Source organism: Myxine glutinosa, chromosome 7 (genome assembly GCF_964187855.1).
Source record: "Myxine glutinosa chromosome 7, kmMyxGlut1.1, whole genome shotgun sequence".
NCBI lineage: Eukaryota > Metazoa > Chordata > Myxini > Myxiniformes > Myxinidae > Myxine > Myxine glutinosa.
Genome location: NC_136267.1, coordinates 70,337,527 through 70,363,860, shown reverse-complemented (window position 1 = coordinate 70,363,860; position 26,334 = coordinate 70,337,527). Strand labels below are relative to the sequence as shown.

The 26,334-nt window shown below is 42.0% G+C and overlaps 1 protein-coding gene across 1 annotated transcript in view; it reads left to right on the top strand.

Moving 5' to 3' along the window:
- Positions 1-26,334, top strand: part of SELENBP1 (selenium binding protein 1) — a 149,625-nt gene that overhangs the window by 107,184 nt on the left and 16,107 nt on the right. Inside the window, 1 exon segment of the mRNA XM_068122506.2 lies at positions 14,256-14,334. Coding sequence (XP_067978607.2) covers positions 14,256-14,334 — 79 coding nt within the window.

The window sequence follows — 26,334 nt, the reverse complement described above, 5'->3', positions numbered from 1 at the left end:
TTAAAACATTAACTTTTTTTACCTTTTGAAAACAGTAATCTCTATTTCACCTAAACGATAACTATAATAGTACATGCAACCAAAAATGTTTCAAGTGGATGAAAACCACAACAACGGAAGTGACGAATCCGTAACAATATATATATATATATATATATATATATATATATATATATATATATATATATATATATCTATATATATATATATATATATATGTGTGTGTGTGTCCGGAAGTAAAGGTTCACGTGTTCATTTCACGTGTGCAAAAGCAAACTCCATGTCACGTGTGCATGGACGTGCAATTCACATGTGTAAAATAAATTCATTAACAGACGGGAAATTGCTGAGAGATATTTCGTTCGGAGCGATTATACACCGCCCAAAGGGAAAATTTCACCGATAACCCGAGTGAATTCACCGAGCGAATTTCATCGAATTTCACCGAGTTTCAGGAAATTACCGAGAGCTATTTATTCGTTTTTATTTTATTAGTTACTAGCAGAAGTACCCGGCGTTGCCGGGTGGGGGAAGGCGGGGAGGCAGGAAAGGGGGGGGAGGGGGGAAGGGCACGTACACTTTAAACATGTATGATACATGTGGGATGTGGGATATATACATGTAGGGTGTGTGTGTGTGTGTGTGCGTGTGCGTGTGTGTGTCTGTGTGTGTATATATATGTGCATATACAGTGCATTCAGAAAGTATTCAGACCCCTTCACTTTTTTCACATTTTATTATGTTGCAGCCTTCTCCTGAAATCGTTTAAATTCATTTTTCCCCCTCATCAATCCAAACTCAATACTCCATAATGACAAAGAGAAAACAGGATCTTAGAAAGTTTTGCAAGTTTATTAAAAATAAAAAACTTAAATATCACATTTACATAAGTATTCAGACCCTTTGATATGACACATATATGTGCATATACAGTGCATTCAGAAAGTTTTCAGACCCCTTCACGTTCCTTGTTCCGATTGTTGATTCCGATTGTTATTGTTCCTTCCCTTGTTACGGATTCGTCACTTCCGCTGTTGTGGTTTTCACCCACTTGACATGTTTCTGATATCATGTATTATTATTATTCTCAAACGGTTTAGTATACAGGAACAGCTATCTAAAGTTAAAAAGGTTAACGTAAAATGATACAGGAAACCGACCCGGAAAAAAGGCGGAAAGAAGAAGAAGGCGTGCGGACACGGACAGTGAAAACGAGGCGTTCTGAAAAAGCTCGGTACCTAGCGTGGTCGAGCGTACATGGCGAGTGAACTTTGAGTCCTTGAAAAGAATCTCGTGCGATCCGTGTTATCGCTGGCGTTGTGGAAAAGCCTGCGAAGTCAGGTACAGGCGGAAGGTTCCGGAGAATCTTCGCCGCAAGGCCGCGGCTCGAGTGAGAGCCGTCCGCCATTTCGCCCCGCGCGCTGCCTTCATCGGAAAAGGTTTTTGTCGCGTCGGCTGGGCTTATCCTCCGATGGTTTGCCAGGGAAGGCTGTGCAATAAAGCAGCGTCTGAAGATTGCACTGCGGTTCGCTGATTGAACGGTGCATGTGCACGTCTGGATCGCGTCGTTGGGAGTTCCCTTTCCACTGCCCGTTTGCTGTTAGTGTGGATCACGTGACAGTCCACGCCTTGCCTACACCTCCTTACTCACCATCGCCCCGTCGCCTCATCTTCGTGGAGTTATAGAGACATTGAGAAGGGCTCGGTTTCAGTCCCTGGGAGGGGGGGGGGGGGGGTACCGTGAATTTGAGCAAGGTTACCCTCTTAAGATCTTGATTGAATGGTTGATTGCCACCATTGTTGTATAGTTCTTCTTGTGTGCTTTTAATATATTATTTGTTCATTGACAACCAAGGGTGTGGTTTCCTTATTGATTTGATTGTTTCATTTGATGATTTCATGGATGGTTTCATTAGTGATGGATTTTGAAACTGAACAACTATTCTTTCTGCCGTGACCCCTCTCGGGGTTCGGGGGTATACCGAAACCAGAAGGTCGGGGAGGAACACGTAACAGAATTGGGGGCTCGTCCAATTGACTCGTGGGCTCGAAATTGGGTCTGCGTCCGGGATCTAAAATTCTCTAAATTTCGTCCGGGAAAGAATTCCCTAACATTCCCAGAATTCCCAAATTTGGAACTTGTTCCAACATTCCCAAATTTTTCCAAAAACAAAAATATATATATATTGTTTTTTTAAAATTTCTTGTGTGAAGGTTAACAGGGGGCCTTCGCTCAAACTTGACTGATCTCTCCATACAGGTTGCTTCTGACAAACCAGATGTGATCTGCTCAACAGAAACTTTCCTCCTTCATGATGTCTCTGATTCCTTGGAATCTCTCCCAGGTTACTCCCTCCTCCGGTATGATAGACCTGAGCCTCGGCCTGGAGGTGGGGTTGCTATCTTTATAAAAAACTCTCTTCCTCACTCGCCCTCCACTGCCCTCTCTCCACCTCACCCCCAGGAATACCTTTGGCTACGGCTTCCCCATCGCTCCCACCTTTTGTTCATATGTGTGTTGTACCGTCCACCAAACAGTGATGACTCCATCTACATCTCGCTGTCTGATAATATGGACCAACTTCTATCGACCCATCCCAACTCTCTCTTCCTCATATATGGTGATTTCAATTGTCACCATGCCAGTTGGCTGGGTGTGGGTACCTCTCTCACCAGCCATGGCTCTTCAGCAAAGGACTTCTGCGACTCACTGGGACTGACACAATCTGTCAATTTCCCGACCCGGATCTCAGTCAACGGAGCATCTTCTCTTCTGGACTTGGTTATGACTAACTTCCCTGAAAATGTCTGCTGCTCTTCTTCTGATCCAATCGGCTCATCTGATCATGTGCTTGTTAAAGTGGACATCTCTCTGACCATTCTCAGAGAGCCTCCTCAGCGTCTACGAGTCTGGCATTTCACTCAGGCCAACTGGCACGGTCTTCAAGCAGCCATCAATCATTTGGACTGGTCTCCGATCTCTACCGCCTTTGACATCAATTCTTCCTGGGAATTCTTCCAAAGCAAACTGATCTCTCTCATGCACAGATTTATCCCATCTCGTCTTCAGTTGTCATACCCTTCCTCCTGTCCATGGTACACGGAAGCTTGTGGTGAGGCTGTTGCCCAGAAACAACTTGCTTTCGTCTCCTGGGAAGCAAATCCAACGGAAGGAAATCTCATTTCCTTTCACAAAGCCCGAAACAAGTGTGTGTCCACCCTCAGGAGAGCCAGGAAACAATATCTCTCCGTTCTCAAGACCGAACTCTCCTATCTGTCTCCCTCTTCCAAATCCTGGTGGCATCTGGTCAAATCTGTTTCTGGTGTTTTTTCCCCCTCCATACCCTCCCTCACCTCAAACGGCTACACGGCTGACTCCGCATGTGAAAAAGCTGAATGCCTCAACTCTGTGTTTGCCTCTAAATCTTGTGTCCCAAACCCATCCCTCTCTGTACCCACCGTACCCAGTCGTACCCAGCTGCTCCTGGACTCTGTGTCCTTTCCTCCTGACAAGGTGGAAAAGTTTCTGTCAACCCTCGACTCTGATTCTGCAACTGGTCCTGACGGCATCAGCCCACGGGTCCTAAAATCATGTTCTCCCGCTCTTTCACTCCCTCCCTCTGTTCTCTTCACCCTCTCTTTTGCTCAAGGTCATCTGCTATCTGCTTGGAAATCAGCCAACATCACCGCTTTTCACAAAAAAGGTGCAAAAACAGATCCTAGCAACTACAGACCAATCAGCCTTCTCCCAATTATCAGCAAAGTCATGGAATCCATCATTGCTTCAGATATGAAATCTTTCCTCTTCTCCAATGGCTTGATCTCTGAGCATGAATTTGGTTTCAGACCTGGTCACTCTACTCTGTACATGCTGCTTCTGCTTTCTCAACAATGGATGGAGGTCCTCAACGCCAAACAGGAAATTAGAGCTGTCGCCCTTGACATTTCACGTGCCTTCGATACGGTCTGGCACCCCGCTCTGCTCACCAAACTCTCCTCCTTTGGTATCCATGGAAATCTCCCGCATGGCTGGCGGACTTCCTCTCTAGTCATAGTCAACGTGTGGCCCTGAATGGGTTTCTCTCATCTCCTCTTCCTGTTCAGGCTGGAGTTCCCCAAGGCAGTGTTCTGTGCCCTGTGCTTTTTCTGGTCTTCATCAATGATCTCTCTGACTCTCTTGAAAATCCTCTCTATCTCTTTGCTGACGACTCTACTCTCTGTCGCTCCATTCCTCATCCCTCAGATGGGCAGTCTGCAGCCTCCTCACTCTCTGCAGACCTGTACAAAATCACAGACTGGGCAAACAAGTGGAACATGTCTTTCAATCCTGACAAATCTCATAGTCTTACGATGTCTCTCCGAAAAGACCAACTGGACAACCCTCCCATCCACTTTCTGAATAATCCTCTCCAGGAAGTTCTGTCACTCAAGCTTTTGGGTCTCACTATCTGCCATGATCTTTCCTGGGAAAACCACATTTCAAATCTGGCCTCCAAAGCCAGTCGCCGACTGGGCATCCTACGTCGTGTGAAGTCCTTCCTTGGCACACCTGAGCTCCTCACCACATACAAGGCTTTCATCTGCAGCTCTATGGAATACTGCTCTCCCCTCTGGTCTGGTGCTCCTGCCTCACACCTAGCTCGTCTTCACACTGTTGAAACCAAAGCGTTCAGAATCATTGGAATCTCCCGCGATGAAGCTAACTCCAAGGGCCTTTCACTCACTCACCGCAGGCAGGTTGGTGGTCTTTCCGTCTTCTACCGACTCCTCTCTGGCCTTGCCCCCCCAGCTCTCTCTGGGCTCTGTCCCCCAAATATTCCTACAGGTCGCACAAGATCTGCCTGCAACCCTCTTATGGTTAAACTGCCAAAATCAAAGCTTTCTGCTCACCTTCACTCTTTCATTCCTCTTTTCTCCCGCCTCTGGAACAAACTCCCTCACTCTCTTCAATCCCACTCCACCCTCCAGGTCTTTAAAACAGCTGTTCACCACCATCTCTTATCTTCCCCCATCCAAAACCTTGATCTTTTCTACCCCCGCTAATTTCACCCAAAATCCTACACTTTTTTGAAATACCAACTTCTGTCCTGGAAGTCCTTGGTCTCCTTGTGTTTTATACCTCTTCCCCCCCCCCCCCTTCCCACGCCTCCTCCCCCCAAGCCCTCTCCCTCCCACACTTCTCCCTGCTCTCAAATGTTGTGTTTGTGTGCTTCCCCTTCTCTCCCCATCTTGTCTTCCGCTCCCTCGTTTTATATATTTTGTTTGTCTGGTTGATTTGTTTGTGAAATAAATGTTAGCTCTTTCACGAGCCTCGATTCAGTATACAAAAAAAAAAAAAAAAAAAATACAGGTGTTAACAATAGTCACCATGGAGTTTGACGCAGAGAAGTTTACAGTGACCCCTAGTGAAGCACAGTTCAGAGCGTTAGTAAAATCGGACCTCTTGAAATTGGCCAAACATTTTAGCTTGGAGGTCCGAACTAATATGAGGAAGGCAGAGATGCAGACAGTGGTGATACAATCTATGGTGGGATTAGGAACATGGGAAGAGGTAGCCTGGGATTGGTTACCCGAGGAACCACAAGATGTGGAGCTCCGGAAACTGGAGATGCAATTACTGAGCCAGGAAAGGTTAAAAGCAGAGGAAAGGAAAGCAGAAAAAGGAAAGAGCAGAACAGGAAAGAGAACTCCAGGAAAGGTTAGAACAGAAAAAAGTATAAGAAAGAGCAGAGGAAAGGAGAGTTGAAAGAGAACTCCAGGAAAGGTTAGAAGAGAAAAAAGCAGAGGAAAGGAGAGCTGCAAGGGAACTCGAAGCAGAGGAGAGAAAAGCCGACAGGGAGTTAAAGGACCGTGAATTGGTGCTTCAGCAGGAAATTAGACTCAAGGAGCTGGATGTAATGAAAGAACGGGGAGAGGTACCATCCATGCCGACTGGTTCGACACCTAGTCAGAACACATGAGATGTTGGCAGACATGTGAGGCTGGTTCCACCCTTCAATGAAAAGGAGGTAGCCAATTTTTTTTCACATTTTGAGAAGGTGGCTCAACTGCTAAACTGGCCTGAGGAGTCCTGGACCATATTAGTGCAAAGTGTTCTGGTGGGTAAAGCTCAAGATATTTATTCGGCTTTACCGATTGACCAATGTGCAGATTATGAGGTATTGAAGAAAAACATTCTCAAAGCCTATGAATTGGTCCCAGAAGCTTACCGACAAAAATTCCGGAATGCCAGGAATAGGGAGAGTGAGAGCCATGTGGAGTTTGCCAGAATGAAAGAAACCATGTTTGATAGGTGGTGTGATTCAAAAGGGGTTGGGAATGACTTCGAACTATTGCGACAATTGATCCTGGTGGAGGAATTCCAGCAGTGTGTCCACGAGGGCATTAAAGTACATCTGGAGGAAAGGAAAGTAACAAAGTTGTATGAGGCAGCAACCATGGCAGATGACTCTGCCTTAACACACAGGATGGGGTTCCACAAACCTAAGTTCTCACCTAGACCTAGCCAGGGGAGCTATGGTACATCAGGGGCGGAGAACGAAAATTCATGGGGGCGGCCTCGAGATGACTATGAGGACCACTCTGATACCACGACTTCGGGAAATCAGAAGACAACAGTTCCAAGGCAGACGTATCCTCCAGGGGGCCCGAGGCAGACCACGAGTTTTTCCTCCGGGCCTACTTTCGCTTTTTGCAAGAAACCTGGACATTTGATGTCCCAATTAGGCTAGTGGCCAAATTTAAAAAGGGGCCTAAAATGTGAGAAACCCCTACCCACGGTAGAACAAGTCACAACCTATTTTTTCTTGAAGAGGGATGTTTGGGGAGTTAGAAAATCATGGTTGTGAACCTGAGATCATTGCACAACATTTTGAAAATCACGTTTACATATGTACCACTGCAGACTGCAAAAATGGATTTAATCGCCACAGATTTTGGCTCATATTGGCTCATATATTTGTTAATACTGGTGCTACAAACACAAATTTGGTACCAAAATGTGCGGAATGATGACATATCTATCTGTAAAAACCATTTGTGATGTAACAAAGGCTTTTGTGTGACCTACAGGCAAAAATAGTGGAATTTTGCGCAATAAATCAGCTTCGGGTTTACCAATAAATATCAACTAAACAATTAATTTCTTCATAAGTATTTGAGTTGTATTACTACATATTACATCAAAATAACCCTCTATCATTCTCCTTTTTAGAAATATAACTCATAAAGATAAATCCGTTGAATTAATAGAGTTATTACCGAAACCATATGTCACCCACCCTAAAAGTAACCGACATTGATTAATTTATAATACATGTATATGCATTAACCAAACAAGAATTATTTTAAATCCAGTTGCAGAAAATCAATTTTGAGCTTGATTGCCTTTTTCTAAAACTACTGATATATACTTATCTTTAATTATTTCATTTCAGATGCTTGTGCTGACAATTGATCTGCAATTCTGGATCTGGAACCACCTGTTGTGAAGCGTCGTAAAATTGACACTGACCACTGCATCATATGCTTTAAACCCCTCAACCCTAAAAAGCAAGAAGTTGTAAAGAACCCAACATTTAATGGTTTGAGTGCAATCTTCAAAGCAAGTCAAATCAGAAAAGATGACGTTTATGAAAGTATCTGGCCTTTGCAACAAGACATATTGAGTCTTGATTTGAAAGTATCATTCCACAAATCGTGTCGGGCCAAGTATACCAGCAAGTCAAATATCTCCACATCCAACCCCAGTGAGAGTGACCAGCAACCATGCACGTCTGCGGCAACAGAACACACAAGAATCAGCAGAAATGAAACAGCTGGGTCTGACATCAGGACTAACTGCTTCATTTGTGGAAAATCCAACACTTCCAGAAACAAGCTTACACCGGTATGTACAGGAACTGGACAGTCCACCAGAGAAAAAGTTCTGGCAGCAGCTGACAAAAGACAAGACAATAAAATACACATGCGCATGCTTGCCTTTCCAGATTTGTTCGCCTATGATGCCAAGTACCACAGGTTATGCTATTCACACTATATTTCAGAACGGAACATCACTGCTGCAATTCGTAAATCAGGAGAGGAAACAATGGGCACATTACATGATGAAGCTTTTGATGATCTGAAATGTTATCTGGAACAAACTGTGTTCTCCAAAACTAAGACAGTGACACCCCTCGTTCACCTGAAAGATGAATACGTTGGATATTTGGTTTCACTGGGTACCACGAATGCAGAACAGTATAAAACTTGGAAGTTGAAGGAGCGATTAACTAAATATTATGGTGACCAAATAGTCTGTGTAACATTTGATGGCCACACTGACATCATATGCTCTTCTTCTGTGACCTTAGGTGATGCCCTGAGAAAAGCCACGATTCTGCAGAGCGTGACTGATGAACCAGAATATGAAGACATCCCGTCTGATGTACCATCAGCCATAGATAGTGAAATGCATACTTTGCATGCTGCAGCTGGTATCCTGAGGAAGCACATGGCTGATATCGAGCATGTTGGAAATATGTATGCACCTGTCGAGGAAACAGATATTCAGCACTGTGCAGAATTCGTTCCTAATACACTCTACGACTTTATTCAGTGGTGCACCAGTGAGAAATCACACACGAATGTAACCAGCTGTAGTGATGAAGGTGTTATGAAGAACAACCTGAGGACGATCGCCATTTGTCACAATATAATATCACAGAGCCGTCGAGTGTACTCCACAATAACGCTTGGTTTAGCCTTGCAGGTGCATCATGAATTGGGAAGCAAGCATCTCATTGACATGCTTCATTAATTAGGACACTGTGTGTCCTATGATGAGGTGAGACGTTTCCTCACGTCTGTGGCTGTTGATCAAACTGCCTCGGAGGGTATTTACATGTCAAAACCCATGAAAACCAACAAACGAGATAAATTGATGGTGGATTCAGAAGTACTTTTCCGGCGGCTGCTTGCTGTCTCAAAGAAACGCGGTCAGTCTGGAACAAGTCCTGACACATGAACTGGCTCCTGTGCCACCGTCCCTCTTCAACAATGATGGGACAATGCGAAAAACCAACAAGGCGGATCTGGCAAAGAAGTTAGAAGCTAATTGCGAGGAAGTCCAGGTGCTCGAACCCTCTGACCAACATGATACTGCTTATGTCATTGATGGGATGGCACTACTTCAGGCACTTGATGAAGCCCAGTTTGACACATTTGACGATCTCGGACGTACCATAATGCAGAAGATTCAGTCACTGCTTGCTAGTAACCAAGGTGTGACATCAGTTACATTGGTTTTTGACAGGTATGATGTACCACTCTCTATCAAGCAGCTGGAAAGAGAACGTCGCACTGGTGGAGAGTCAACACCCAGATATGTCATCGATGGACAACGCACAGTTCCAAACTACAGGAAGTTCCTGAAGAACACCACAAACAAATCAGCGCTTGCCGATTTCCTCTGCAGTTACTTGACAGTAGCCGCCCAATTGCAGCTTGAGGAAAACCAATCTGTCACACTGGCAGGAGGCTTTAACGATGGCCTGCTAGTTAAAGTTGTGGATCATAGAGGCATCCGGGAACTACCTGAATTGTTCAGCACACATGAGGAGGCTGTCACACGGCTCCTGCTACATGCTATCCATCTCGCCAGAGCACACTCAAGGGTCATTGTACGATGTGATGACACTGACGTGTTGGTCCTACTCATCTATTACTGTGGGAAAGGCATGTTTGGGGACACCAAAGTGTACATGAATGCAGGTCACTGTACAAAAACAACGAATCGTCAGAGATTCATTCCTGTCAACAGAATAACGGACGACATCGGTCAGGATACGTCAAGTTGCTTGCCAGCATCACATGCTATAAGTGGCTGTGACACAACCTCCTCGCTGTTCAAAGTCGGGAAACGCACTGCATATTCGAAACTCAAGCAAAACATTGCACACTTGGCACCACTGTCACGGTTAGGCCAAACCAGAGATACAACCAATGTCGTCAGCACTGCCACAAAATATGCTCTGTCGTTGTATGGTTCAAAGTCAAGTCACACACTCGACCAACTTCGTTATGTTTATGCCTGCACAAGTGACAAACCAGCATCTCTCTTCCCACCAACAGACGATGCTTTCGAACAACATCTGAAGCGAGCAAATTACCAGGTGGCGATATGGACCCACAGCCATGTAGCGAAGCCTGTACTTTGGAACCCCGATGGTAATGGATGGCAGGTCAGAGACAACAAACTTGAGCCTGTCATGTTCCAAAAGGATGCAGCCCCAAGGGAGGTTCGAGATCTCACGCATTTCTACTGCACCGACGATGACTGTAGGCAGAGCAGAACATGTCATTGTATCTCTGCAGGACTGACCTGCACTGAATTCTGCTCGTGTGGTGCAGACGATTGTCCAAATGTTGATGATTCTGTTGTCTTTGACGACAGCACTGATGAAGAGCGTGACTGAACTTTTAAATGTATTACATGTATTACTTCATGTAATAGATGTACATAAGTTACAGTGCATGTTATGAATTCATTATCATCATATGTGAAATAGCTTATATCAACATGATGTCTATAAAAGTCACTTTCACAATTGTGTCAGAATCTTAAGTCAATTCTTCATGTTGCATATCTGCTTCGGGATTTCTATCGGTCAGCATTAGTGGGGCGACATATGATTTCAGTTATAACTATATCATTTCAGTGACAATTATATCATTAGATATATTTTTCAAAGGGTAAATAAACTTGGATTATGTTGATGTAACAAGTATGACTGCAAGTCCAATATTTTTGAAGTAATTAATGTTTTTGTTGATATTTATTGGTAAACCCGAAGCTGATTTGTTGAGTAAAATTCCACTATTTTTGCCTGTAGGTCACACAAAAGCCTTTGTTACATCACAAATGGTTTTTACAGATATATATGTCATCATTCCGCACATTTTGGTACCAAATTTGTGTTTGTAGCACCAGTATTAACAAATATATGAGCCAATATGAGCCAAAATCTGAGGCGATTAAATCCATTTTTGCAGTCTGCAGTGGTACATATGTAAACGTGATTTTCAAAATGTTGTGCAATGATCTCAGGTTCACAACCATGATTTTCTAACTCCCCAAACATCCCTCTTCAAGAAAAAATAGGTTGTGACTTGTTCTACCTTGGGTAGGGGTATGCCACCCAAAACCTCATTTGGCCACTAGCCTAAATGTTATGTCCTAAAAAGGGAAAATCAGGAGCGGAGTTCGACTAGTTCAACTCCAAATGCAATGGCCATTGTGAGAAATCGCCCTCAAAAGGGTTACCAACCATTTCTTTCAGAGGGGTTTGTGTCACTGGATGGAGCCTCGACTAACCGGAGACCTGTTAGGGTATTGAGGGACACAGGAGCACATCAATCTTTAATGTTTGAAGGCATCTTGCCATTGTCAGAGGAGACGGCAACTGGTGATAGTGTTCGTTTACAGGGGATTGGTGGCTGTGTTAGTGCTCCACTTCATGTCATCCATTTGGAGTCCGATTTGGTGTCAGGACCGGTCACCGTCGGTTTACAAGCCACTCTTCCTGTAGAAGGAGTATGTTTTGTTATCGGGAATGACTTGGCCGGTGGTCAGGTTTCTGGTAACCCGATGTTTGTTGAAAAGCCGAGTATGAAGCGCCCTGAAGAGAAGAGGAAATACCCTGAAACTAAGTGTCAGCACACGCACGTCAGTGATGGAGGCAATATTAGCAAGCTCTTTATAGGGGGACTGAACTTCAAAACAAAGGAAGATGTTCTAGAGTCTGCCTTCAGCAAATACGGACTGCTTTTGGAAGTGCTGCTGATAAAAGACAGGGAGACACAAAAGTGAAGAGGGTTTGGCTTTGTCACGTTTGAAAACTCAAAGGACGCCAGAGTTGCAGAAAAGGATCTGAATAGCAAGGAGTTGGAGGGTCGGACCATAACAGTAGGGAAGGCATTTCCTAGGTGTCGAGGTGGCTACAGAGGAGGACCACGGAGTAGTAGTGGTGGTAGCCACAATCGATATTATTATGGAGGCTTCCAGAGTTATGGCAGCTCCCGAAGGAAGGATTATATCAGAGCAGTGGCCGAGAAGGAAACCGCTATTCATGTGACTACAGTGACAAGTGGTCCAACCGTGATTGTTAGGAAAGTTAGAAAGAGTTGAAGCACTGAATGCTGCGGAGCAGCCGAGCCAAGATTCCTACACGGATTAACCGTGAACGCCACGTTCCTAAAGGCGTCCATGTAGTGAACTTTCCTACACGGATTAACAGTGAACTCCACGTTCCTAAAGGCGTCCATGTCATGAAATTTCCTACACGGACTAACCGTGAACATGTATGAATGATTCACGTGTTTCCGTGTTCCCGTGAATGATTCACTTTCGGAACATGAACGCCCGCTTGGAGTTTGCAAAAAAGCACCTAAAGGACTCTCAGACTATGAGAAACAAGATTCTGTGGGCTTTCATGTGTCTTTCACTGAGGCGAGGCTTCCGTCTGGCCAGTCTGCCAGAAAGCCCAGATCGGTGGAGTGTTGCAGTGATGGTTGTCCTTCTGGAAGTTTCTCCCATCTCCACAGTGATGGTTGTCCTTCTGGAAGTTTCTCCCATCTCCACACAGGATCTCTGGAGCTCAGCCAGTGACCATCGGGTTCTTGGTCACCTCTATTACCACGGCCTTTCTCCCCCGATTGCTCAGTTTGGCCGGGCGGCCAGCTCTAAAAAGACTCCTGGTTGTTCCAAACTTCTTCCATTTTTTTTTTTTTTTGAATACTGAATCGAGGCTCGTGAAAGAGCTAACATTTATTTCACAAACAAATCAACCAGACAAACAAAATTTATAAAAAGAGGGAGCGGAAGACAAGATGGGGAGAGAAGGGGAAGCACACAAACACAACATTTGAGAGCAGGGAGATGTGTGGGAGGGAGAGGGCTTGGGGGGAGGAGGCTTAGTTAAGAATTATGGAGGCCACTGTGCTCTTGGGAACCTTCAATGCAGCAGAATGTTTTTTTGTAGGCTTCCCCAGATCTGTGCCTCGACACAATCCGGTCTCTGAGCTCTGCAGGCAGTTCCTTCGACCTCATGGCTTGGTTTTTGCTCTGATATGCATTGTCAGCTGTGAGACCTTATATAGACAGGTGTGTGCCTTTCCAAATCATGTCCAATCAATTGAATTTACCACAGGTGGACTTCAATCAGGGTGTAGAAACATCTCGAAGATGATCAAGAGAAATGGGAGGCACCTGAGCTAAATTTCAAGTGTCATAGCAAAGGCTCTGAATACTTATGTCAATGTGATATTTCAGATTTTTCTTTTTAATAAATTTGCAAAACTTTCTAAAATCCTGTTTTCTCTCTGTCATTTTGGGGTATTGAGTGGAGATTGATGAGGGAAAAAATGAATTTAAACGATTTCAGCATAAGGCTGCAACATAACAAAATGTGAAAAAGTGAAGGGGTCTGAATACTTTCTGAATGCAGTGTGTGTGTGTGTGTGTGTGTGTGTGTGTGTGTGTGTGTGTGTGTGTGTGTGTGTGTGTGTGTGTGTGTGTGTGTGTGTGTGTGTGTGTGTGTGTGTGTGTCGGTTTCAGTCCTATGCGCAATAACTCTGTCATTTTGGTTTGCAGTTGCTAAGCGAACGCAGGAATGAGCTTCTCTTGCGTTTTGGTCTTGGTCTTTTAAAATGTGATCGTCACCGTGACATTATTCCTCCTACCCGACAATCTGTGTCTCAATATAATATGCAACTCAAGAATGCCCAACATCTTGACCTACCTCGATGTGAGACTCAAGAGATACAAGAATTCAACAATTCCTTTTTTGATTGAAATGCTTAATTTTGTTATGTAGGTGAATAAAATCAATTACATGCATAATAATATGTTTGTTGATCTTCTTAAGTTTTCTGCTATTTTCGGTTATTTTGTTGGTAGAATTTGTTATATTTTTTATTGTTGTTTGATTAATTTTGTATGTTTGTTTATTCCATGTACTTATTTTGATATTTTGATTAATGTAATTTTATATTTATTAAATTTATTAATGTAATTTTATAAGATTTTTTTTTTATTATATACATTTGTAAGTTTTATGAAACTTTTATTATTGTAAACTTGACAAATTTCAGTCTTCGAACTGCCTTGTCCAGTGTATAATTATTTCAATAAACCGAAATGAATGAATGAATGAAACACCAAGGAATGTTTCACTTTCACACTGAATTATTTGACTATTTTGCCCCTTTTACAGAAAGGAGACTGGGCAGTAGAAAAGGTGATCAGTGTTCCAAACAAAAAGGTCTCCAACTGGATCCTCCCCGAAATGCCAGGTACTTCATGCTTGTGTCATCATTTGTTCACAATGTTTTAATATTGTACACCACTCCTTTCCGATGCCATCTCCAGATGCTGCATAACGTCATTGCCAGGTACTGAAGGGGGCCTAGCAATGACGCACGCTGAAAAGGAGTACTCAGTTTTCACTCCGGTTGTTTGTTTTCTTATTTGTTTGTCCGGGTGATATCTCAGCCATCCTTTGAGCTAGGAAAATAGGTACACTGTATCCCTGCGCATCGTAATAGGTGACTAAGGGTTGGCGTCAGGAAGGGCATCCGGCCATAAAAACATTGCCTCAAACAGGGAACCATGATTGTCAGGAGGCCCGCAATGCTAACCCCTGCTATAGTGGGGAAAAATGGCCTTAAAACGACCATTCATTCATTCCTTTGAGGTAGGAAGCTGAAATTTCGGCAAAGTAGTGAGCAAGTACTTTGGCAAAAACGCTATTTTTTGGATTAATTGATTCGTCATTTAATTATTTTTGATGAATTAAGTACCTATTTATTTCCCTTCTCCTCTGCGCATTATCTCAGGCATCTTTTGAGCTAGGAAGCTGATATTTGGACATGACAATGACCAAGTGATTTGGCTGCAAAGGGTAATTTTGATTTATTGCTTTGTCAATTAATCAATTAATTATTTAATTATTGGATTAATCACTTGATTCAATTTTTTTTTTTAAGTTACAGATTTGGATGAAACGGTGGTGGTTTAGGTATTTTATTAGCCATTTGATTAATTATTCAATTATTTTATGATTATTATTTATTTATTTTCATTATTAATCATATATTTTCTTTCTCATCTGGGCAATATCTCAGGCACATTTTGAGCTAGGAAGCTAATATTTGGACATGATAGTGACCAAGTGATGTGGCTATGAAGATATTTTTGATTTATTGATGAATCAATTAATCGATTAATTGTTTATTGATTAATCAATTACTTTTTTTCGATTAATAACTTATCTAATTATTTTTCAAAAAGTTATAGCTTAAAATGAAGCACTGGTAGTTTAGGTATGCTATTAGCCAATTGATTCAGAAAATATTTTATGATCATTGTTTATTGCTTTTAATTATGCAATTAATCAATCAATTATTGTACACCTCTCCCAACCAATTCAGTCGATGAGCGGCATGGCGGTATTGCCGTGCGCCAAAGGCGCCCCAGCAATGCTGCGCTGGAGGATATTTATTTATTTGGCATGGGGGTGGTTTACTTTGAATGTATCTATACTTGTTACCCTGCGCTCGCGAAGTGAAAAGTGGGGTTAAGCAATCGGTTGCGTATGTGTGCCTTATGTGTGCCATGTGCCGTACATGTGCAGTGTACCGTACAAGTGCAGTGTGCCGTACATGTGCAGTGGAACAACCAGGACTCTTCCTAGAGCTGGCCACCTGGCCAAACTGAGCAATCGGGTGAGAAGGACCTTGGTAATAGAGGTGACCAATGTGTGACCAATGTGCCTTACGTGTGCCGTGTCTGCATTTTAAAAATTCATTTTCTCGGCAACTGTTGGTCCGATTGACATGAAATTTTACCGCAGGAGCGCCTCAGCCTGTAGATTATTTTGCTGATAATTATTACGTCATAGGTCATGTGGTATGGACGCCATCTTGGAAAAACGTTACACCTCCATATCTTCCAAACAGCTTAATGGAAAAAATTGAAATATGGCTCATTGTCAAGTACATCCCAGGTGGATAATGATGATGTCATCGGTCCCTCCATTATGACGTCATAATTCGACAAGTATAACACTTGATCTGATCAGTATGAAAAAAATAATTTCCTCTGCAACTGTTCGTCCGATGAACACAAAATTTTCAGAATATGAGCGGCTCCTCCTGTAGAATTGTTCTAATGATAATTATGACGTCATTAGTCACGTGGTACAGGCGCCATCTTGAAAAAAATCGAAAAAAGTTGCACCTCTATATCTCTGAAACCACTCCATGGAAAAAATGGAAATATGGCTCAATGTCAAGCACTCCCCTTTGGAAATAAGATATGTCAATGATGATGTTATCAGTACCGTACTAATTACATCATAATTCGGCAAGTACAATGCTTGATTCGATCAGTATGAATTTCTTTCTCTGCAATTCTTGGACCGATTGACACTAAATTTTCACCATAGGAGCACCTCCTCCTGTAGAATATTTTAATGATAATTATGACGTCATAGTTCAGCGGTAAAGGCGCCATCTTGCAAAAACCGGAAAAATTTGCCCCTCTATATCTCCGACTCCGCTCCATGGAAAAAAATTGAAACATGGCTCATTGTCAAGTACTCCCCATGGGGAATAAGATATGTTAATGATGACGTCATTGGTGCCTTCATTATAATGTCATAAATTGACAGAGACAACGCTTAGTCTGATCATTTTGAAATTTATTGAGCGTGATCTACGCAACAATTATATTAGAGAATATAAATTTATGTCACGTGGTCTGGCAGCCATATTGGATCAAAGAAAAAAAAAACTTAAAAAACAATAGAGTTCACTCGCATCAAGTTGACTGCGCAGGATAAGTATTCTATGAATACCATCTAGTTTGTTACTTGCCGGAAAAGATTCCAGCAAGTATGTTGATCGGTTGGTTTGTCTGTCTGACTGTCTGTCTGACTGTCTGTCTGACTGTCTGTCTGACTGTCTGTCTGTCTTTGTCTGTCTGTTTGTTCGCAGTACTACGTCTACACCGTTGCACGTAGAATCGCCAAACTTTACACACATATTTGTCTTGCCCTGGACTAGACTGTGCCCAATTGATGACGTCATCGGTCACGTGGTTCGGCCGCCATCTTGGAAAAACCGAAAATTTTTGCACCTCTATATCTCCAAAAGTGCTGAATAGAAAAAATTGAGACATGGCTCATTGTAAAGAACTCTCCATGGGGAATAAAATATGTTCATGATGATGTCATATTGTCATAGGTGCATCCATTACGACATCATAATTCGACAAGTACAAAACTTCATCTGATCAAGATGAAATTTCTTGAGCATAATCTAGGAATAAATTAGTTTAGATAATGATGACAAAATAGATGATAGTAAACAAATAATGATGACGTCATCGGTCACGTGGTTCGGCCACCATATTTGTCCAAAATGGCCGATTAAAAAAAAAGTATATTCCAGCAAGTCCTCGGTCTCTGACCGATTTTTCATTTGTTTGTTTGTTTGTTTGTCCAGGCGATATCTCAGCCATCCTTTGAGCTAGGAAGCTGAAATTTTGGCACAACAGTGAGCAAGTGCTTTGGCGAAATCTCTATTTTTTTGTTTTTTGATGAATTGATTAATTGATTAGTTATTTAATTATTATCAATTAATTAAGTATCTATTGTTTGCTTTCTCCTCTGGGCATTATCTCAGGCACCTTTTGAGCTAGGAAGCTGACATTTGGACATGACAATGACCAAGTGATTTGGCTGTAAAGGCTATTTTTGATTTAGTGATTAATCAATTCGTCGATTAATTATTTATTGATTAATAAATTAATTCTTTAATTTTTTCGATTAATTACTTATTTAATAAATTTTCTAAAGGTTATAGGTTCGAATGAAGCACTGGTAAGTTTAGGTATGCTATTAGCCAATTGATTAAGAAAATATTTTATAAACAGTATTTATTGATTTTTAATTATGCAATTAATCAAGCAATTATTGTACACCTCTCCCACACAATTCAGTCTCTATGAGCCGCGCTGGAGGATATTTATTTATTTGGCATGGGGGCGGTGTACTTTGAATGTACCTGTACTTGTTATTTATTATCTTCTCTTTGCCAGAATGGTATCCCTTATAATTTGTGATCAAAGTCGCAAATTATGTCTTTCATGGTATCACAAGCCCAGTCATTTTGTTTATATATGTAATGGTGGGAAACTGTTAAAATTGTACAACTTTTGAAACTTGTGTAATATAAATTATGGCCCATAGGAGGAGGCAGGGGTAACACACTTACCTTTTGTGCAATGTTTAGTCTGGATTATATTCCCGACATGAGTTTAAACTGTTGGATTTGTGCTTCACAAGCAGCACATTCCATCACAAGGTGCATGCCATCCTTCAGATGGATATTAAGCTAATGAGTGTCCTGTCTGCAATCATTAGTTGGTGGACATAAAATATCATATGGTGTCTTTCGTTCGGAGTTGGTAAGTTATCACCAGCATCTTGAACAAATGTCTCCCCTGATTGTTCACCAATTGTCCATACTGTTATTGAAAATTGTCAAACTCCATCTCATCTTACACACGAACCCCTCACACACAAACACTCAAATGGCCACACATCTCACACACATATGTATCACATATGACATATTCACAACAAACTGTTTTTTGTTTTTTTCCCTCTTTGGGGAGTGATCTCCCTCTGGCATTCCTCCGTTTTCTCCTCCTCGTTGGAAATATTGAACTAACTCGTGGCCCACAACAATATACAGCGCTTTCAGAAAGTATTCACACTCGTTGACCTTTTTCACATTTTGTTGTGTTACAGCCTGAATTTTAAAATGGATTAAATTGAGATTTTTTTTGTCACTGATCTGCACATGATTCCCCATAATGTCAAAATGGAGTTTTTTTTTTTAGAAATTTTTACACTATAATTAAAAATGAAAAGCTGAAATGTTTTGAGTCAATAAGTAATCAACCCCTTTGCTATGACACTCCAAATTGAACTCAGGTGCATCCAATTTCCTTTGATCATACTTGAGACGTCTCTACAACTTGATTGGAGTCCACCTGTGGCCAATTCAATTGATTGGACATTATTTAGAAAGAAACATACCTTTCCATATAATGTCCCACTTATTTTATATGGCTCAAATGATAGGTGTAACCTACCTGTACAAGAATCAAGATGGTGTGTACAAATATTGGCCTACGAACACTTCCATCTGCAACCATATCCCATGTTAATACCTTTGCAATGCCAGTTTGTGGCTACACTGAAATATCACGATAATGTTCAAGTTCTATTTTTCATTATTCAATTTTAGGAGCGGATACACAAATGATTATTCTCCAGTGGATTATACTCTCCTCTCATCCAACATCCAGATAAATTTTAAAAATGCATTATATCCCATTTCCTTATGAATATACGATCAATTATTGTCCCCCGTCGCACCGCGGAGTGAAAGGGGGACTATGGTTTTCCCCTCCGTCCGTGCGTGCGGGCGTGCGTGCGTGTGTGCGTGCGTGCGTGCGTAAGCGAAGGACCGAATTCTAATTTGGTGTGTGGGTGCAACCCACGTCAAAATCCAAGGTGGCCACCGCCATGTATGTCTGAACCTTGTGAGCGAAATATCTTGAAAAATAAACGAACTACTAACTTCTAATCTGGTGTGTGGGTGTATCTACGTATAAGGAAGACCGCTATTGAAAATTGGTTCGCCACGTCAAATCCAAGATGGCCGCCGCCATGTATGTCTGAACCTTGTGAGCGGAATATCTTGAAAAATTAGTGAAGTACCAACTTCTAATCTGGTGTGTGGGTGTATCTAGGCATAAGGAAGAACGCTATTGAAAATTGGGTCGCCACGTCAACATCCAAGATGGCCGCCTTGCGTCTTCCACTTTGTCAACTCACATCACTTCACCGACGGGGGACCTAGGCGTAACGCTTGTATATACGAGCGTGACTCGGCGCACTTTGCACGCCTCACCACACGTCATTTCAAAGGGATAGGCATCTTTGACCATTTCGGTGTGTTTTGGGTCTTCAGGGTCTTTTGGGTCTTCATTGAGTTTTGGGTCTTCAGAGCTATTTGGGTCTTCAGGGTCTTTTGGATCCTCTGGGCCTCCAAGGGTAGTTTGGGTGTTTTGGGACTTCGGGGTCTTTGGGGTCCTTGGGGTATTTTGGGTCCTTGGTGTCTTCAGGGGCTTTTGGGTCTTAAGGGTCTTTTGGTTCCTCTGGGACTTTAAAGGTCCACAGCCACGGAATCTCACTCAAAATGCATTTGATGTCATCGAAATGAGTCTTTTTATGGTGAATTCAAATATGGCATTGATTTTTTGTTATACTCACTCTGAAACATTAAAAATGAAAAAAAACCGAACCACTTGGGAACGCCCCTAAAAAATTCTGCCCCATACCTCAGAGCCGATGACGTAATCCATGTGACGTCACCTCCAGAACGCAGCTCCCTCGCAAGCATGCTCCACGTGCATTTGCTTGATACAAATCAAACACTTGTTTTAACTCCGATTTACATTCTGTTTCCACTTTTAGTGAGAAGTAGGGGTCTGTGCAACCATTCGGAAACTTTATTGGGTGCAAATTGGATAATTTTTAGCCAAGTTACCTCAGACCGTGAGTTGTTAATTATATAATTCACACATAGTTGAATACGTGCAGGCCGCTCCACGGAGCGACCTTGCGGGCTTATCAACGAGGCGAGGCGTGACACACATATGTGTCTCAGCATACCTCAGATCAATATCAAGCAAATCAAAAGTAGAGTAGGTACAAATTACATGGAACGGATCGCGGGCCGAAGCATAGCGAATCGAGATGGCATGGACTTCGTTCTGGAGGTGACGTCATACGTCATGTGATCTGGTAGCAGTGAAATGCGGGGTTTTTTTTAGGGCGCGGCTTAGCAGGGTGCAAGAGCGCTAAAAAGGAAAGGAAAAAATTTATATAATTGTTTTTTTAGCTATTAATTATTACAAGAAATCGATTTCTATTTTTAAAAAACTGATACTCATACAAATAAGTCAAAAATGTTCTGCATTTCTGTGCACCTTTAAGGGTCTTTGGGGGTATTTTGGTTCTTCATGGTATTTAAGAGTCTTTTGGGTCTTTAAGTATCCTTGGGGTCTTCAGGGTGTTTTGGGTCTTAAGGGTCCTTTGGTTCTTCTGAGTCCTTAAGGATCATTTGGGTCTCATGGGTGTTTTGGGTCTTTGGGTTCCTTTGGATCTTCAGGGCCATTTGGGTCTGTGGGGTCTTTTGGATCCTCTGGGCCTTTAAGGGTATTTTGTGCCTTTGGGGTGTTTTGGGTATTTGGGGTCTTCAGGGTATTTTGGGTCTTCGGGGTGTTTTAGGTCTTCAGGATGTTTTGGGTCTTCGCGGTGTTTTGGGTCTTTGGGGTGTTTTGGGTCTTCGGGGTGTTTTGAGTCTTTGGGGTGTTTTGGGTTTTGGGGTGTTTTGGGTCTTTGGGGTGTTTTGGGTCTTCGGGGGTGTTTTGGGTCTTTGGGGTGTTTTGGGTCTTTGGGGATTTTCGGGCCTTTAAGGGTATTTTGGGTCTTCAGGGGTCTTGGTGGTCTTAAGGGTCTTGGGGGATTAAGGGGTCGTCAAAGGACTGAGGGTTCTCAGCAGTCGAAACGTAATTAAGAGTTAATGGACTGTGTTTTGGGGGTTATTTTCTTTGAAGAAGAAGAAGACGGTTTGGTCGCATATAAACATAACCATATACGTTTGCTCTATTTATCGACTATGTAAGAGAGATGTCTCTGTCTGTCTGTCTGTGTGTTGCCATTTTTCTCAGAGATAGCTGAACATATCTTCGTCAAACTTTCAGAGGTTCATCAGTGAGTGCCTGGGAGTGTTTTAAGCAAGAAAAAAAAAAAAAAACATTGACAAAAAAAGTTCGTTTTTTTGGAGTTAAAAAAAAAAGAATCGATCGATTGTGCCTAAGCTTTTTAAAATGAATGACAGTTATATACAAGTACACATTCGCATAAATAAATACAAAACAATCACCAGACATTTGAATACAAATAAATTAAATAATTCCGGAAGTGTATGTAGTTGGAAGTACGGCTTTTTCTTCTTCCTGTTTGGCATCACACTTAACTCAGAAACGGGATGAACGCCACATTCACCAGCATATATTCAACGAAAAGGTGATGAACTCCCTTCCTCCCCTTCCTCTCCTGCCTCCCCCCCTTCCCTGCTCCTCCCCTCCTTCCCTCCCTTCCCTCCTCCTTCCCCCCCTTCCCTCCTCCTTCCCCTTCCCCCTCCTCCCCCCCCTATCGCTCTCACCCCCCTATCCCCCCCCTATCCCTCTCACCCCCCTATCCCCCCCCCCCCCCTCGCCCGGCAACGCCGGGTACTTCTGCTAGTAATATATATATATATATTTTTTTATATGTGTATGTAATATGTGTATTATGTGTATGTAATATATATACATACACATATATATATATATTGTTGCGGATCTCGAGCTCGTCGACGTACTGAGGGGGGTTTAAGCCCTGCTCCCCCTCGAGCTTCGAGTCCACGAGGACGCCCCCACGCTATACTCGTGGTGGACGGATTGCTGGGCAATTCCAGCCGCCGAACCCGCAGCTAACGCGTGGAAGGGTTAATGGTCACGACCTGAGTACCTTCGACACACACAGCCATGAGAACGGGGGCTGAACCGTGCACGAGTCACGCTGGTCTTTAATGCCCGAGCCCCACGAGAATGTTCCACGGGCATCCACTGGCCGCCGGGGGTCACGTGTCGTGACAGCCCCTTATTAGTCACTCCCTTTTAGCTCTCATTGGCCACCGTAAGTGGCCACTCCCTTTAGCTCCAATTGGCTGTTCGCTGCTTACCAGCCACGCCCTCCAGGTCCTCCCTCGGGCCTGCTAGAATTTCCCTAGGCCCATGACATGGCATTACAGGCTTCAATGAGGCCTACCCTTTCTCTACCTGCCTCAACGCATACTAACACTGGGAAGGAGACTTTACTTCACATTTAATAAGAAATAACTAACTAAGCGAGGCTACATGTTGTGGTGCAACTAACTATAGGTGGGTTGCCTTTATGTACAAAACCACAACAATATATATATATATATATATATATATATATATATATATATATATATATATATATATATATATATATATATAAATATATATAAATATAAATAAATAAATATATATATATATATATATATATATATATATATATATATATATATATATATATATATATATATATATATATATAAATATATATATATATATATATATATATATATATATATATATATATATATAAATATATATATATATATATAAATATATATATATATATACAGTGGAACCTTGACTTACGAGTTTAATCCGTTCCGTGACCGAGCTCGTAAGTCAAATTGCTCGTATCTCAAATCAAATTTCCCCATTAAAATGCATTGAAATGCTATTAATCCGTTCCAGCCCGCCAAAAACCACACCAATTTTTTTTTAAATATACAGTATATATAAAAATATCTCGCGCTTTATATTTCACCTGTATGCAGCATACAAGTTGGCAGGATGGCCTGGACTGGAGGTACGCACACTTGACTCTAAAGTCTAAACTGTCCAGCCTGGGTTTGAATCCCGACCCAGCTATAACCTGTCATGGGTGAATCACAGGCAGGGTGATTCATCAATGGGTGTACCGCTAAACTGGGCGCCCCGTTTGCGTCCCATTAGTTGTTGGATGTTAAGGATCTCACCGTGTTTTCCACAAAGAGAAGGCGAGCTATCGCCGGCACTCTGAACAAGTTGACGGCAGAGATACTGTACTTGCACGGCATGATAACCACGTGTCGCACGATCTCTTGTCATGGTCCACAAGATTATCACAGAGAGGTGCAGCTTCCAGCGTTTCGAGATCTGATCCAGGCCTATCCAACGAGACCGGTCCCAGCGTTCTAGGCCCGGTGGTTGTCTCAGACGGACCCGACAACGGCAGTGTTCGTTTTAACTCGATTCGATTCGAGCGCCGACGTGCCGGCGAACAAAACCGGTCATATCTTTTGAACGCGTGGCTCGATTTTTACAAAATAAACTTTTTCTTGAAGGTCTGAACCGTGCGCTCAAAACGATACCGAGTGAGAGACCGTGAGAGAGCCGTTTTGCGCCGGCAAAGGCGCCTTGTGTGACGTGAGGACCACGTCGTGCTGCATAGATTATCATAAATTATCATATCATTATCGGCGGCGTTATATATCATTAGCGCTATACGACAGAGATACTGTACGTGCACGGCAAGATAACCACGTGACCGGAGCCCACCTGGCGGCGTAAACTCAAAATAACCGAAATGCGAAATCTAAAATGCAGCGCTATACTACGACAGAGATACTGTACTTGAACGGCAAGCTAACCACGTGACCGGGTGGCGAAAGCTCGTAACTCGGATCTCGGCTCGCATCTCAAAGCAATAAACTGCCAGAGTGACGGCTCGTATCTCGAAAAACTCGTAAGTTGGGGCACTCGTAAGTCGAGGTTCCACTGTATATATATATATATATATATATATATATATATATATATATACATATATATATATATATATATATATATAGATATATATATATATACACATATATATATATATATATATATATATATATATATATATATATATATATATATATATATATATATATATATATATATATATATATATATATATATATGTGTGTCTGTGTTGTCTTGTCTTGTCTTGTCTTGTCTTGTCTTGTCTTGTCACTGAACTACTCCCTCAAACTTTTGTGAAATCGTACCAAACTTCTGGTTATGCACCTATCTCTCCCGTGGGTATGTCCTAAGGGGTTTTTTTTGAAAATTTATTTGAAAAAACATTTTTTTACAACATAAATCTTCAACTTCAATTGTTTATAAAATGTGATATCACGTATATTACAAATGCATTTGTGCAATACAATTGTTTGTATTATGATTGATGGAAACCATGACAAAACAGCAACTCAGGTACAGTCATCTATCTATATATTTACATATCTGGGCAGTGTCTGTGTTGACACTGAACTACTCCCTCAAACTTTTGTTTCCGTGGTTGTGAAGTGTTTTTAATAACGTGGAGGTGAGGTGTTTTGAATCACGTGGTGGTGAGGTGTTTTGAATCACGTGGTGATGAGGTGTTTTGAATCATGTGGTGGTGAGGTGTTTTGAATTACATGGTGGTGAGGTATTTTGAATGACATGGTGGTGAGGTGTTTTAAATTACATGGTGGTGAGGTGTTTTGAATTACGTTGTGGTGAGGTGTTTTGAATTACGTGGTGGTGAGGTATTTTAAATTACGTGGTGGTGAGGTGTTTTGAATTACGTGGTGGTGAGGTGTTTTGAATTACATGGTGGTGAGGTGTAATCGTTCCAAACTTCCAGTCTGCACCTACCCCTCCTGTATGTATGTGCTGAGGGTTTTTTATTTTATTTTAAAAATATTTTTTCAACCCAAATATCAAATAAAATATTTTCAATTTTCAAAAATATTTATAAGCAATTTGCTTATCTTACTATAATTCACCAAATGTCCGTCCGTCTGTTCGAAGGTACCGCAAAAACGGCTGAACCAATTGCAACGATATTTTGGTTGGGTATTTCTGGGACCCCTTGGAGTAAAATAGGCTATATTGTTTTTTTCCAATTTTTCCCCAATTTTCCAAGTTTTCCAATTTTCTAGTTTTTCCAAACACTATGGAATAATATTTACCGATATGAACAGTGATGTGGCTTTTGTTGAAATTCTAAGTACCAGGAGAGAGTAGATCGACTGCTGACGAACTCTTCCAATATAAATGTGCAGCTCGAAAGTAACATGGCAGCATGTGCAAAGCGACTGAGAAACAGGTGTATCGGCCGCTTCCGTGTTATAGATTCGGCGCGCCCTCTTCACACATAAACGCGCGACTGAGAAAGACGTGTCGCGGCCGCTTTTGTTTTGCAGATTCAATCTTTTTTCAAAATGGGCACCATGTACTGTTTAGATTTTGATGATTTGCATGTGATATGATTCAACGGATGTTTATATGAATCGTTTAAAATAAAAAAAGCCTTCAATTTCTGATATTTTGCCTTTTCATTTGGGCCTCCCAATTGAAGCCCCGCCCATAGGGTGGGTACCGTTGCTAGTAAAATGCAATATCACAAACACTACAAATAAATTTGTGCAAATAATTGTTTATATTGTGATTGGTGTAAATCAGGACAAAACAGAAAGTCAGGTACAGTCATT